Raw genomic sequence first — 16811 nt, forward strand, 5'->3', positions numbered from 1 at the left:
TACTGGTTTGGAATGTAAACTTCCTATTACATATCTTCTTATATATTCTTCTTGTGGGCCTCCTTAAAATTTTACACTGCATTTTGGTTAACAATTTAACAAAGCCTACAATTAAACAGATTTTAATTCCCTCCACAAAATAATGCAAAAATTGTAGAATGCTTTATGTCTGATCACCCCTTCCCATGTATTTTCAGTTGTTCATATAGATTTATCTTGTCCTCTTTCTCCATTCCACCAACTACACACCAATGTTATACATACAGCTTTAAAGTTGCTTAAATGTGTAATCATATATGCACACTAGTGGGGCATCTGGGTGGCTCAGGTGGTTAAGTGTCTGCCTTTGGCTCAGGTCATGATCTCAGGGTCCTGGAATGGAGCCCCACATCAGGCTCCCTGCTCAGTGGGGAGCCTGCTTCTCGCTCTCCCTCCGTTCCTCCTTCAGCTCATGCTTTCTCTCTCTCTCTCTCTCTCTCTCTCTCAAATGAATACATACAGATCATATGCATATGCACACTACTAGATTCTCACCTCTCATACTGCCCTCTATAATCATTTCCTTTCTTGTGAAACTTATCCATTAACACACCTTTAGTGAAGGTTTGTTAGTCTTTAACACTCTTGGTTTTGATTTTTTCTATGATGACTTTACCTCACCTTCATTCTTGAACCATAAAGTCAACAAGTCTATAATTCTTGGTTGGCAAGTATTCAGTCTCACAAACTTAACAGTTCATGTCTTTGTTTTTATTGCTTGTTATTCCTGTCTCAGGCTGTTCTTATCAGCTTCTCTTGACTCTGCTGTTTGACAGTTCCAACATAAAGTGTTATTGTGGGTGGAAATTTCCTTTTATTTGTATTTACTATGGATTTGAGAGTCTTCCTGAATCTAAATATTGGTGACTTTTCAATTCTGGGCAATTTCTATAGATTCTCTTAAGTGTTTCTTTCCATATCTTCTCCTTACAGAACTCCTTCAGATACAGAGATCTTGTTGCATTCTTCATCCTGCCCCTGAGTCTGGCTTTCATATTTCCTGCCTCTCTGTCTCTCTATGGAACATACTGGTTATTTATTCCATGACTGTCTTCTAATTTGCTAAGCCTCTCTCCACCTGTGTCTAATCTGCCATGTCAGCAGCCACTGAATTCTCTACCCCAGTGATAACAAATTTCACTTCTCAACACTGTTCTTTTTCAATTCTGCTTGACCATTTTGATCATGTTATTCTTTACATTATTCTCATTTTTTATTTCCTTACACATATGCAATAAATTGTACATTCTAAATTGATTTCAATTTCTACATTTATTTTTATCTGATTGTACAGTTTCCTATTTCTTCTGATTTTCCCTCATGGTTTTTGTCTCTCCTATATGTTTTATGTTTATTTTTATTGTAAGCATGTATTTCCTGGGCATGAATCCATGAGCCTAGATGATTTCAGAAGCAAAACACATTCAACAGGAAGACAAGACATGAGGAGACAGAACTGGAGGAAGATGAAGGAGGTGTGAAAGCCCTGGTGGAAGAATGCCAGTGCAATGAGGTGGCTGTAGTCCAGGGTCAGTTAAAGGAGGGGATGAAAGCAGTGAGTGAAGAGAAGGGACCTTTCAAGGAGTGTGTGTGTGTGTGTGTGTGTGTGTGTAAGAGAGAGACAAACAGAGACAGAGAATCAGAGATGTGAGAAAATATATGAAAGCTTTACCACAGAAAGTAATATCATCTTTAGAAAGATTACTCTGGGGACACCTGGGTAGCTCAGTGTTTGAGCCTTTGGCCCACAGTGTGATCCTGGGATCTAGGATCGAGTCCCACATCAAGCTCCTTGCAGGGAGCCTGGTTCTCCCTCAGCCTGTGTCTCTGCCTCTCTCTTTCTCTTTCTCTCTCTCTGTCTCTCATGATAAATACATAAAATCTTTTAAAAAAACAAAAAAGAAAAATTACTTTGGCTGTAGGATAAAATGGATTAGAGGGAGATAAGCTGGTGACAGGGAAACCATGGAGACAAATATAGCTTATAAAGTCCCAGAGATATGGAGGATTTGAATAAGTCAATGCTGGAATTATTGAAGAAAAGGGAACAGAGACAAATTGAAGAGAGTTAACTAAACATAATCTTTCAGCATCAAGCAGTAATGCCCCCTCTCTAAGGATCCACACTAGTGTCTTCATATCCATTCTAATTGAGACTGCATCCCATAGTACACGCAAATATGTTTGGCTTGGAGACTAACACTTACTTAACAATCATAAAAGATGAACAATCTGTGTTGATGACCAGATGCTACATATCCTAGAAAACTTCCAAAAAATAGCTAGATAACAAGTAATATCAGTTGCAAGAGCATGTTATCTTGATCTGGGGACTCCTTCTTGGCTAATGGAAAAAATATATTAAAAAATTGAAAGAAGTTTAAGATTAAACTGGTTAATGACAAGTTAATCCAAAGAGCTAAATCTAAGGAACTTTATTATTTACAGAGATACATTACAGAGAGCCAAAACATACCAATGTACTATACAAGTTTCTGAGACTGTACTATAGTCTTCTTTTTAATATTCTTATTATGTAATACTATCTTAACCTTCCATTATAGTGATAATATTTTGGATAATGAAAATGCACAGTACAAATGTTTTTCCTTAAAATATTGACTATCTCATTATTCTCCCAGGATCATGGACTAAGTCACATTTCTGATTTTATACTTGAGATCAACAGGAGCATAATGGCTAAATTTTACTAAGGATTTGATGTTTTGGGCAATATTTACATACATTAATTAATGTAATCTTTTCAGCAGCTCTGTGAGATAGGTCACTATTATACTTGTATTTTTTAGAGATGAATAAACTGAGACACAGCAAGAATAAGTAAATTACTTAAGGTCACACAATGAACTAGCAGAATTCCCATCCAGGCATTCCCATCAAAACTACCTCACCCCTAATTATATGATCATCTCAACAGATGTAGAAAAAGCACTGGACAAAATTCAACACCTGTTTATAACAAAAACTTTCAACAAAGTGGGTTTAAAGAGAACATACCTGAACATAATAAGGCCATACATGAAAAACCCACAGTTAGCATCATACTTAATTGTGGAAAACTGAGGTTTTCCACTAAGATTAGAAACAAAACAAGGATGTCCACTCTTGCCACTATTATTCAACATAGTACTAGAGGTGCTAGCCATAGCAATCAGATAAGGAAAAAAATAAAAGGTATCCAAATTGGCAAGGAAAAAGTAAAACTGTCACTATTTGCAGATGACATGATACAATAGATAGAAAACCCTAAAGATTCCATTAAAAAACTATTCCAACTAATAAATTGATTCAATAAAGTTACAGGATACAAAATTCATAATCAAAAATCTGTTGCACTTCTATACACAAATAACAAAGTAGAAGAAAGAGAAATTAAGAAAATAATTCCATTTTCAAATGTACCAAAAAGAATAAAATACCTAGAAATAAGCTTAACATAAGTGGTTAAAGACCTGTACTCTGAAACCTATAAAACATTGATAAATCAAATTGAAGATGACACAAAAAAATATCTCATGCTCATGGATTGGAAAAAATCATATTGTTAAAATGTTATATACTCAAAGAAATCTACCAATTTATGCAATCCTAATAAAAATGCCAATAGTATTTTTCACAAAACTACAGCAAATAATTCCAAAATTTATATGGCACTTCAAAACACTAAATAACCAAGATAATCTTGAAAGAGAGGAAGAAAGCTGGAGGTATCACAATCCATTTCAAGATACACTGCAAAGCTATAATAACCAAACAGTATGGTACTGGCACAAAAACAGACACATAAGTCAATAGAAGAGAATAGAAAGCCCAGAAATAAACCCATGATTATAGTCAATCAATCTACCACAAACAAGGCAAGAAAGAATATACAATGGGAAAAGAGTCTCTTTAATAAATGGTGTTGGGAAATCTGGACAGCTACATGCAAAGAATGAAACTAGGCCACTTTCTTACACCATACACAAAAATAAACTCTAAGTTAATTAAAGACCTAAATGTGAGAGCTGAAACCATGAAACACCTAGAAGAAAACATGGGCAGTAATCTTGGACATCGAACCTAGCAACATTTTTCTAGATATATCTCTTGAGTCAAGGGAAATAAAAGCAAAAATAAAACAGTCCAGATTACACCAAATAAAAAGCTTCTGCACAATGAAGGAAACCATCAATAAAATGAAAAGGCAACCTACTAAATGTAAGAGAATATTTTCAAGTACCGGATAAGGGCTTAAGTTCCAAAATATATAAAGAACTTATAAATAAATAAATAATCAGATTAAAAATGGGCAGAAGACCTGAATAGACATTTTTCTGAAGAAGACATACAGATGGCCAACAGACACATGAAGTGATGCTCAACATCACTCATCATCAGTGAAATGCAAATCAAAACCACAATGAAATATCACCTCACACCTATCAGAATGGTTAAACTCAAAAAGACAAGAAATAACATGTGTTGGTGAGGATGTGGAGAAAAAAGAACCCTCATGCATTGTTGGTGGGAATGTAAATTGGTGCATCCACTATGGAAACAGTATGGAGGTTTCTCAAAAAAAAAAAAAAAAAATGGCTGAGTTGGTGGCTGAGTTGGTGGCTGAGTTGGTTGAGTGTTTGACTCTTGGTTTTGGCTCAGGTCATAATCTCCTTTGTGAGATGGAGCCCTGTGTTGGGCTTCACGTTCAGTGGAGAGTCTTCTTGGGATTCTCTTCCTCTGCCCCTCCCCAGTTTATGTTCTCTCTCTCTCCCTCAAATAAATAAATAAATAAATCGTCTTTTAAAAATTAAAAATAGAAAAACTGTATGATCTAGTAATTCTATTACTGGATATTTACTCAAAGAAAATTTAAAAACTAATTCAAAAAGATATATGTACCCTCCATGTTTATTGTAGCATTATCCACAATCGCCAAGATATGGACATAACCTTACTGTCCATCAATAGAGGAATGGATAAAGAAGGCACAAAGAAGATGTGGTACATTATATATATATAATATATTACATTATATATATTACATTATTATATATTATATATACTACATTATTATATATACATTATATATATATAATGGACTACTACTCAACCATAAAAAAGAATGAAATCTTGCCATTTGTGACAACATGGATGAACCTAGAAGTATTATGCTAATGTGAAATAAGGCAGACAGAAAAGACAAATACCATATTTCATTTATAGGTAGAATCTAAAAAATAAAACAAAAGCAGGAAGAGACCCATGAATACAAAGAACAAACTGGTGGTTGCCAGAGGGGATGGGCAAAATGGGTGGAGGGCGGTGGGAGGTACAGGCTTCCAGTTACAGAATGAGAAGTCATGGGCTGCAAGGCACAGCCTAGGGAATGGCCATTGGTATTGTAACTGGGTTGTATGGTGACAGATGGTAGCCATGCGTCTAGTAAGCATAGCATAAAGTGGAGAGTTGTCCAATCACTGCTTTGCACACCTGAAACTAACATCACATTGTATGCCAACTATACTGCAATTAACCTCCCCCTCTCACCTATCTGGAAGTGTGTTCCATGACTTCACCACATTTGTTGAATTTTGTAGTTTTATGCTACTTATTTGAAAGAATGCTGCTGGAATCGTCCTCATCCACAGTGCCCCACTATATAATTCTGAAAATAAAATTAGAAACCATTTTCATTTGAAAACAGAGATAGAAAGAAGAAAGAAAGAAAGAAAGAAAGAAAGAAAGAAAGAAAGAAAGAAAGAAAGAAAGAAAGAAAGAAAGAAAGAAAGGAAAGAAAGAAAGAAGAAAGAAAGAAAGAAAGAAAGAAAGAAAGAAAGAAAGAAAGAAAGAAAGAAAGAAAACAGAGATATTCTTTAGATCTCATCATGCCCTTGAACCAGCCCGTCATAAAAATTTTCAGTAACAACAACTGGTTTTGTTCTCAGAAATCCCCCAGCCCAGACCAAGGGTGTCAAGGTCTAAGACCACAATGGGAGCTTCCTCTTGGCGTAACAAGTTACAAAACAGAGTCCACGGCCGCCACACCAGAGACAGCTGTGACTCAAATGAGTTCAGCCTCCTGGCTGTCCAGGCCTAGACATCCACACTGAGGTGCAATGGCCATCTGTCTGCCTGCCTGACCTCTGCCTTGTTGTGTAGCCAGCCTTCCCCACTTGGATCACGCTGCTTCAAGCCTCTAGTTGATGAACCAGGATTCTGGAGAACTCCAGTTACACAATGCTCCCAGGCACCTCTAATTCAGACCCTGAATATGGAGCCTGGCTCAGACTTGATCAAAGATCTCCCTAGACACAGACATCCTGTGGTAATGGCCCCTGCCTAGAGGCCTTCTCTTCTCTGCTCATTGGTCCTGGGTCATGCCTCTGACACCTGGCCTTTTCAGCGCACCCTCAGGGGCTCCCAGCAGCTTTTGCAACATACTCCATGCTTCCTATCAAAGCCTCAGGCCAGAAATTATGTCATGCATTTTGCTACGAAAAGAAAAGGAAACAATCAAAATCAGCCAGTGGATCTTTTCATGGACAAACGGTGAGCTCAGGGATACTCACATAAAAATTAATTTTTTATTAGGCTACCTGCACAATGATCATAAAACACACATGAGGATTCCCCATGTCTTCCATATACTTTCAAAATAGCATGTTTTCCATATATTAATTTCTTCTTTTCTTGGTAAATACTCACTGAGTGCCAACAGCAGAGCTGTAGGGACAAATAAATGTGATTCTGTTTTCAGGAACTTTAAAATCTAATGAAGGAGGGATACACGTAACCAACCATCTGTTACATGAAGCAGATAAGAGAATGAAAGCCAGTGCTTTCATAATAGATGTTAAACTAATTACCTAAGTGGATGGCGCATTTCACTCTCTTGTCAAGATGATGCAGCCAAGGCACCTGGTCAAGGACCAAGTCCAGTCACTTGCTGGCTCCACCCCTGGTCAGCCAGAGGGCCACCCCCTCCTGTCACAGACCCTGGGTAAGAAGAGTCACACAACACAGCAGAGACAAGGCAAGTCAGATGTGCAGATCTGGCTGGATGTGTGGGGAATGAGAATCATTCACCTCTTTACTTAGTCAACAGCCCACTATCTCTCAGAACCACCCCTGTCCCCTCAAGGAGTCCCTGCTTTCTTGGAGCTTGGAATAAGGGAATGAGCAAATAAGTCAGAGCTCCCTGCTTCAAAGTGATAAGGGCCAAAGTCCAGGGAGGGGAAAGCATCCTCTCCAGCAGTATTGCTGGGCAGCTTGACCTCAGTCATGGGGCTGCCAGACAGGACACTGCCAGAGCATCAGGTCAACGCGGGAAGCCAGAGCTGAAGGAGGAAGAGAGGCCAACCCTCACGGCACAGCATCTCCATCCTTGCCTGAAATGAAATGATATGTGCGCTGACAATTCCCTTTTTGGTGGAAGTCCATTCGATTGGGTTTTCTGTCACTTGGAGCTGGAAGGGGCTTGCCAGTAGCCTAATCCTTACATTGCCATTTCTTACTAGTCTACATACAAAATCAAGCAACCACTGAGTTCCGAGAAGCGTTCCTGTGGGCAGTGCTACTGTCTCTTTCTCACTGCCACCCTCCCACTCAGTCCTGAGCCCACCAGCAGCAGTGAAGGAGGAGGGATAACTTTCTGGCCAACCCAATCCATGCAAGTCAACCCAGTCAGTCATTTCTAGACGATGGAAGAGGAAGATGCTCATAGAGGCTCTGGGAATGAGGGTACGATGGATGCAGGGGAATGTCCAGCCTCATCCCTGGAGAACAGGGCCACAATCAATGACCTAGGTGTCTTTTTCATGTTAAAGCGCACTCTAGCCTCCCACTCCCTCTTGCCTCACCTTGCAACAATACTCACAAGGGAAAGGCCCTTTTTTCTTCTAGGTATATATGCAACCTGTCCTCCAGCAAGTGAATCCCACCACTTACAGAACTTAGAACGTGTAAAAATCAAACATCGGTAGTGATGTAAATTTCCCAAAGATCAGGTTTTCAGGCTCGCTAAAGTAGAGCAGGAGTTCATCATGACAAAGAATTGTAAATTCTTACTATCGCAATTTTATTATTACGATCTAGAAAACCAACACTGTTTTCTTCGACTTGCGCTATAATTCAGAATAGATCCTTTGACTTTCCCTAACAAGGAATTTACTCTGATATCTGCCAACTCTATGTTCCACATCTGCAAAAACTTTTTTCAGAAATTATCCTTATACTTTAAGAAAGCCTAGAATAGGGGCAGCTGGGTGGCTCAATCAGTTGAGCAATGGACTCTTGGTTTCGACTCAGGTCATTTATCTCAAGGTTGTAGGATCGAGCCTCGTGTCACGTTCCATGCTGAGCGTGGGGTCTGCTTCAGATTCGCTCTGTCCCTCCCCTCGCGTGCCCTCTGGCTCTTTCTCTCTCTGTCAAATAAATAAATATTTTTTAAAAAGAAAAGAAAGCACAGAGTAATTTGTTGTTTGCTCCCTTAAACTCTCTAAAATACACCTTAAACTCTGTGACTCGTGCTCGCTTCGGCAGCACATATAATAAATTCTGTGACTCACCCTCCTTGAGTCCTCCAGTTTTTTAAACTCTTACCAATGCCTGCACGTCCTACATCATACAAAAGGATATGCTTTGGAATGTCAAAGCTCACGGGGTTTCTTATCAGAACTTCCACGAATCAATGCAACATTGCAAAGAAGCCCCAGAATCACAGACACACAGCAGCAGGCTCGCTTGGTGACAGTACACAGCTACTCATTTTTCTTTTCATGTTGTAATACTGTTACTGTCGCCAGGCTCCTATTTGCAAGTTTTAGACATCAAAAACACAACACATGTAAAGCTAAATCCTTAATCTTGATAATCTCCAACCATTTGAACAGATGTCTATAGACATGTATTATTTTCTTTTTTTTTTTTTGACATGTATTATTTTCCTTAAATCTGCCAAATCTGAGACCTTAAAATAGATCCTGGTTCTTTAAATATTTTCTTCCTTAATAGAAGTTGTGATTAAAGTGACTTTCTTTGAGCTGAATCAAATTATTGCATTATTTTTTAAAGCTAATTGGGGTCTTTCTCCTGTATCTGCTGGCCTTTAGATGAAAACTCTACCCGCCATCTTTAGGACACTATTCCCAGGGACCAGGATAGGGTAGGGGCTGCGGGTTCAGATCAGCTGTATACCAGGACAGGGAACACAGCACCTCAGGCTTGAGAAGGCAACGGTGTCAACTGGGACAGGATGGATATCAGATTTCCTGACTGCTCATATGCTCAGAAATCCAAACTGGAGCATATCCATTTTGTACAATAGTTGATGACAAATGACTCGATTCCACATAACTGGATTGCCACCTCAGCCACCGTGAGCCTGGGTTTGTAATGACTGACGGTGCTCCTAACCCCATGAGCTCTCTCCCCATCCACATCCTGAGGACACGCAAGCACACGTCCCAGCACACAGAGGTCACTGTGCCACCCCTGCTGTCAATTCACCACTCCCAGAAACAGCACACTTAGCTCAACTTTATCAAGCTCTCTGGTTGCCTGGGGATGCATAGATGTTAAAATAAAAAACTAATTAGAACCGTGAGTCCTGCCGGCAGTGCCTAATTTAATGTCTCGAGGCAGCCAGGCACTCCTGCTGTCATCCAAGCTTGTAATTGCCCCGCTGGCTCACAAGCTCCAGAGAAATCTTCTGCTGGGCCTTGAACACCCCAAGCAATGGGATGCCACTGACAGGAGCAGATGCGGCACAAGGTCTCAGCCACAGCGTCCAGGGGCTGCCCGAGGTTACCGACCCACCACAGGTTGCAAACAAGATGCGCCAGCCCCATCTCCAGTGGCCCAATGAACATGTGGCACAGAAATCCCTTCTCCATGAGCGACAATCACTAAATTAGCTGATGGAACCACAAGTGATAGGGTCCCTAAGGGCCACATCTCAATAAAACTCGGGCTGACATAAATTTCAGTATCTGACACACTGGTTATCATATTCCCTGAAGGGCACATCCAAGAAAAATTCCACTTTCCAGTTCAAGTAGCAAACTTTTCCATGTTCCTCTCCCTGAGTTAGCTATAACTAACACACCCACCGTGAGTATCTTATCCAGGGTACTGCCCAGAAGAGACACATTACACCAGTTTTTCTCCTACGACTGTGCTATCAGGCAATAAAAGCTCCGTTGTTACCATTTGTACCTGGAAAAAAAAAAACATCAATTCAACCTGTAACATCTTAGTGTCTAAGCCGTGATCAACAGTAAATGACCAAGTCAGCCATGGGGGCGTTATTCTGAATAATTAAACAATCATGTGGGCCTCTTGAACAATGCTTTGTGTAATGGTAATAGGTCACACTGTCATACTCCTTTTTGCAATATTTACAAGTTGTGTGTAATTTTTCTTAACACCGGATAAAAGACAATTCTAAAGCATGTAATCCCACGCCATAGAGCTCAAACAAGGAATAACAAGCATATCTATTTTGAAGGAACATATTACCTTTGGTCTAATGCCTTTCAGAAATATGCTGACATAAATAGTTCAGTTTTTATAGGTTATTCAGCACAAAGCACCCAATGCCTAAAGCAATCGGCACACACGGTGGGCCACAGGTGGCAGGTAGAGTGGGCACCTTGCAGAGGTCACTCTGAAGAATTTTGTATGTGGAAGCCAAGCCTTTCAAGCCTCTAAAAAGTAAGTGGGGAGAGACTCTTGGATCTATCATTTCCAAATTGTCTGAGCTACTTTATACTATTATATTCAAAGTCTAATTTTGACTTAAGGGAGAAGATTCAACTTAAAATTTGCTCAGTTAATTGAGATGTTTCTGTTAGTGATTATGTCCTTTATGAAGTACTTTTGCATGATTTGAGTGTTTTTTTTTTTTCCCAAATCAACTCAAAGCAGATTTTCATGACCTCCAGTCCCCACCCCAAAATACCCCCTTCCAGGCCTGGGAGGGTCACTAATGACATATCCTTGGCTCATTTTGTTTGCTTTTGCTTAAACAGTCTCCCAAAATCGTATGCTTGAACAGAATTTGTTCTCGCCTGTCACTTTGTGTTGAGAGTCACCATGGACTTTATAAGTTTTTTGGAGGGAATGTGTTTTTGTTTTTTCCCTGTTTCCAAAAGTTTCCTCACCACCTCTGTATTTCTGGGAGGTGCATTCAAATACTATAAATAACGGTTTGTTTACTGGTTTGTTGAAGGTTCTTTCCAAAAAGTCTGAGCTCCAGTGCTTGCTAAAACGTGTACCCATATATCCTGCACTCATTTTCCCTAACATGTTTTACTACATCAATAATGGACTCCCCATCCACCTGCTCACAGGCATACCCTCTGACAGGCTCCCTTCATACTCCAGGATGATTAACTCAGAAGACTGGACTCACTTTAGATAAACACAAAGCGGTTATGGAGGCAAAGAAAAGCCTGAACCAGTTAAAACCCTGGAAGGATGTTAGTCCATATTCATCAAGGCAAAATTCCTTTACAGACTATATGGAGCCTCTTAGCACTCATGACATGACTGGAGATTGAGTACGTTCAGTACTCAATAGCAATAAAGAATTTTGATGACACTTAGCAAATAACTACAAGAATCCATATCTACTGAAAGAACAAGACTCCTAAAAAACAAAACCCTCGAGAAGAGACATATGACAAACACATTTACTTAAATAAATGCTCATGGGCGGCCTGGGTGGCTCAGTTGGGTAAGCGTCCAACTCTTGATTTTGGCTGAGGCCACACATGATCTCAGGGTGATGGAATCAAGCCCCACACGGGGCTTTGTGTTAAGCAGGGAGCCTGCTTAAGATTCTCTGCATCACCCCCTGCCCCTCCCACACGTGTGTCTCTCTAAAAAAATAAACAAATTCTTGTGATTTTATCCTTCTTAGCAATTATAGCACTATAACCAGTTACTAAGTTCTGCATGCATGCATATTTTTTATTCCAAATTATTAAGGCTAATCATGTCACCAGGTTAGGATAATTCATACACTACAAGTGTCTCACTACTATATCAAACAATGTATGTTACTTACATTTTAAAAGGATAATACTGCATGATAATTTCTATTACAGAATTATATTAATGCACTTTCATCAAAGAAGTTGCAATAAGGCTTTAGCACATAAAGAAGCCAAGGCTCCAATGAAGGGAGGGTTCAACTCTGGTACAAATTTTCAAATTGAAGTGTAAGCGTGTTTATTGCCTAGGTCAAGCACTACATAGTACATGAAGACCATAGGTTGGTTTCCCATGATGGCCAGCACATGGGCTTGAACGACACCCCCAAGTCATGGTCAGACATCTCTCTTATGGATGTAGGATTTAAGGGGGGAAGAGAACAGGTGTCAATACATAAAAACAAATTCAGATTATCACTCCTAGAACAGCAATTCAAAGTGTATGCCCCACCTGTAGTGGGCCAGAAATATCTCTTTCTTTCTTGCAACAAGAAGGGCACTTTTGATAGGGGAAGGAATCATAAGGAAACATCTAGAGAAAATTACAAGTATTGAGACTTAACAAAGTGAGAACAAGTCAGTCATACTCACTAAACTAAATCCCTGGATCTGCAAAAATGTCATCCTTTATATCAAACAATCACCATCAATGACTGAAATTTCTAACATAGGCTTCTGTCCTTTTTCAGCAGAGATGGGAGGAGGGCAGCAGCTCTCACTTCTAGCTTATACTTTACTTACATGGATGGGGAAAATAATTCAGCTGTGAATTAACTTTCAGTTGTGTTGTTCCCAAGTGGGGAGGGGGTACCCATAACTCCTCAGAGCGATGCACAATCCAGAAAACAGGTTTATGACGCTAAATACACAATCAAAATGTTGACATTTTCATACTTAGATTACATCCCTTTTTCCTCCCAAAGGGTCTTGGAATTCACAAAGGAATCGTGGATTCACAAGAATAATTCTAAAAGCAAAGCGCTATCACCTTCTTCCATTTGTGGCTCTTGCTAGGAAGTAAAGGAGCCAACGACAGCCTACATAACAACTTCCAGAAAGCAGGGCTCTCACTTGGAATCTATATTCCAACTTCTTTCTTAAGTTATTTAAGAGGACAGATCCATATTAGAACACTCTCATCTTACTCAGGACAGAGAGTTCTAGAAGGCAGACCAGGTGAATGTTCACATTTTTTTAAGGGAAAAAAAAAAAAAATATATATATATATTTATCAGATACTAAGCTGTATATTAGATAATGCAACTTGTTTTATCTTCAAAAAGACAGAGAATACAGAGCAACAAAACAAGCCTGTGGTCATGGCCATTTAGACACATTTTCCCTCCTGTGTATCATCTTCCTGTTATAAAATTTCCCACGGATTAAAAAGATTCATATCACACATGTGTAATCTCTGAGATGTCAAATCTTTCAGGCAAGTCACATTCCTTGACAGGACTTCTTTGGCTGGAACTCACCCGCTCCCCTGGGCTGACCCCTGGCTGACCCATTTACTACTGAGAACCTGCTTGTAAAGAGGTGACTATGTCTTTGGGTCCATTTGGGGAGAAGATCTTTGTCTTTTTTTTAACTCATATACAATTCTTATTAATTTCTTATTAGTCTTCAAGAATATTTCATTTTTGTTCATTTTAAAGTTCTGTCTGAAAGGATTATTTGAGTTTTGAAAACTCTAAGCGGGGGGTGTCTGGGGGAGAACAGCCAACAAAACACTTGAGCAATATTGATGTTCGTGATTTCTTGCTTGTAGCTTAAATCCCACACTCCTGGCCAACTCTTCTAGAATTTCTCAAATGATGGGGCAGAGCAAGAAACACCCTGCCCACCTTGACTTAGTAATAACAGATTGTAAATACACGTTGGTGTACTTTGCTTGTATGCACACAAAACTCACACTTCCCAAATATGCAGGAGTTAAAGAAAAACTGAGCAGGTCCAACTAGCTCGTGTAGACATGAGACTCCTTCACCATTTACTGCTTCTGCTACAAATGAGGCGGCCAGATGCAATTACCGAAAAATTATCAAAGGCAATTTTGTGTGGTCTTCATGAATCTTTAAATCTGCCATGTCATTTAAATATGTACTCGATCGACACTTGAAGAGTGTCATCTTTCTGGTGATCTGGTCAAGGACTTTAACGTTAGTATCTAAAACGTCCTTAGCAAGGCAAATTGGTTTTTAATTTATCGAACTTTTTCATAAGAGGACTAAATACACCCAAATAAATAGAGGCTGAAAAGCAAAAACTAGCAACAGTATCTGGGGAATCAGCCAGAGCCCCAGAGGGACTGAGCGTGGAGACACAGCCGGTTCCCACAGGGGCATCTGCGCGGATATTCAGCCGCCCAGCACCCCGGAGCATGTGACTCCCGAGAAGGATGCTCAGTGTGAAAGAACCTGATACCCTCCCCACCCCCCGTGCATTTCAGACAGTAAAATACTAACTGAAAATAAATACCAAGACGACTGATGTTGCCAACATGCTGTAATCACAACTAAGGAGATGAGAAAGGCAGCACGGCACTCTGCTTTCTCCCATGGGAAGGATTTTTGAAGCCACGTTTCCTTTAAGTACGAGTGACCTCCAGTGACTTTTTCATGGTACCTCAGAGTAGCCCGTTGAATCATTCTACAATTTATTAATGTCAGCAAATCATCTAGTGGTGGTTGTTTTTAATTTCTTAGCAAAAGGACAAGGGCTCTATGGCAGGATCTAAGGGTTTGATTTTATGTAAATGCCCCCTGTTTTAATGAATTCAGAGCAGTTGCAACACCAAGCTAAATTAAAAATGCGTCTGAAACACAGGGCAGTATTTGCTCCAAGGAGATTAAGGCTCATTTTTTTAGGAGTGACTCATGCCAATATGGCATTAAATGAGCTGATAGTAGATGATGACACCACAAAAATCATCACAGTCCTGCGGCATCCATGGATGAATGAGTAGGAGAGTGACTTTAGGTGTAACAATTTTACACTTTAGCAAACTTCCCAGGGAGGGCAGAGTGGGGACCCCAAGAGCTAAATCTGGATCCCCAGCAGCAGGGTTAGTTTCTGAGCAAGCCTGCTACCTACTTTCTGGAAACGCACACTAGCTTGTCCTAAGCCCTACACCTGCTTTCTCTCTCTCTGTGTGTGTGTGTGTGTGTGTGTGTGTGTGCGCGCGCGCGCTTTAATTCCTTTTCTTGAAGGAGATGGGGCAGGGAAGGAGGACAGGAGGGACTTTTTTTAAAAAGCCCTCAAGGAAAGAAAAGCCCCAGGATGGAGACTTCAGTCCGAACAGCACTCTTAGAACTTTTTCGGATTTTTCAGAGTCAAATACCTCGAGGTGGGCTGAGTCCCTGCGGCCCGCAGCTTCCCTAGGGCAGACGCGCCGCTACTAGCCCAGGACCGGAGCCTAATGCACGGGGCCTCGGTGAACCTACAGCACCAGGAGCGCACGCACCACAACATGCGGGCAGGGACAGTCGTCAAGAGCCGGGAAGGCAGGCTGTCCTCCCTCCGGCTTCCCCCGAGGTGCGGGCACCGAGTCGCGGGCTCCGTCCAGGGCAGGGGGCTGCGCAGCGGAGCTCCCCCCACCCCACCCCACCCACCCCCGGGCGCGCCCGGACCCCGGCCCCGGATGGCGCAGAGCGCCCGCTGCAAACGCGTGCGCTACTGCAGGACCCGCCGCTTCCCACTGACACGCTCCCTACAGCACGCATCCGCACCGCAAGGAGATAAATGCCCACGCCGGCCTGCTGGCCTGCCCCGATCGGAGGCTCTTCTCTCGCCGGACTCTCCGCGTCTCGGGATGCTCCCGCCGGGTTTCAGCTTTTACTAGAACTTGAGCTTTCTCAACGAAGATTCAGCTCCCAGACAAAAAAGTCGAATACAGGTCTTGCTGAATTTCGGACTTGGCAGGAGGAAAGAGCATCGATCACACCACCCCAGCTTGGCGCTGGTACTTGGAGATGCTTTTTAAACGTCTCCCTCTCAAAGCAACAAAACAAAACAAAACAAACAAACCGACAAAAAGCCCCCGCCAGCGATCCCACCTGCACATCTTCGCTACCGATCAAAACACGAATTCCTAAGTTGCCAATGCAAGTTGCACGAGATGCGCCGTACTCACAAGGATTCCCGGTCACTACGGGGCTCCAGGGCCGAGCAGACAAAAGGAAGAGCATCCCGAGGAAGGCGCCCGCGGCTGGGTCCATGGTCCCCCCGCCCCAGGACCCGAGGCGTCGGGCAGCGGCTCCGCGCGGGCCTGGCCTCCCGCTCCCTCCCGGCCCGGGTCGCGCTGCCTCCGCGGCGCTCTGCGGCCCCGCGCGGCCGGCGGGCGGGAGCCGCACCTGCAGCCACACCCACCCCGCCCCCGCCCGCCCCGCGCCCGCGCCCGCGCCCGCGCCCGCGCCCGCGCTGCGGGCTCGCGCGGCCCCGGGCGCCCCTGGCGGCGGCGGGCGGAAGTGCGCTCGGACCGCGGCCGGCCGGCCCCCTGCGCGGCGCGGGGAGCTGGGGGCGGGGGTGCCCGGGGGTCGCCGCGCCTCCGCGGGTCCCGGCTCCCGACCGCGCGCGGCTCCACCTGCTGCGGGCCCGGGACGCGAGCGTCGCCCGCGGGATGCTGCTGGAGGACCCGCGAGACGCTGAGCGTCAGCGCCGAGCTCCGGAAAGTGTCTCCCGTCGCCTGGGGTTTGGGTTATCCGTGGAAAAGGTGAAGTTGGGAGAGAAATGGCCAGTCGGGTTGGGGAAAAGCATTCGCATGCACTGAAA

At 42.4% G+C, this 16811-nt stretch overlaps 1 protein-coding gene across 2 annotated transcripts in view; it reads right to left on the reverse strand.

Moving 5' to 3' along the window:
• Window positions 1-16342, reverse strand: part of LOC140641240 (contactin-associated protein-like 3) — a 191467-nt gene extending 175125 nt beyond the window's left edge. For both annotated transcript variants that reach the window (XM_072840790.1, XM_072840781.1), the window contains exon 1: window positions 16174-16342. In XM_072840790.1, coding sequence (XP_072696891.1) covers window positions 16174-16258 — 85 coding nt within the window. In that variant the 5' untranslated portion in view covers window positions 16259-16342. The remainder of the gene's footprint in view (window positions 1-16173) is intronic.
• Window positions 16343-16811: the final 469 nt, after the last annotated feature.

Source organism: Canis lupus, chromosome 1 (assembly GCF_048164855.1).
Source record: "Canis lupus baileyi chromosome 1, mCanLup2.hap1, whole genome shotgun sequence".
In the NCBI taxonomy this organism is placed as follows: Eukaryota; Metazoa; Chordata; class Mammalia; order Carnivora; family Canidae; genus Canis; species Canis lupus.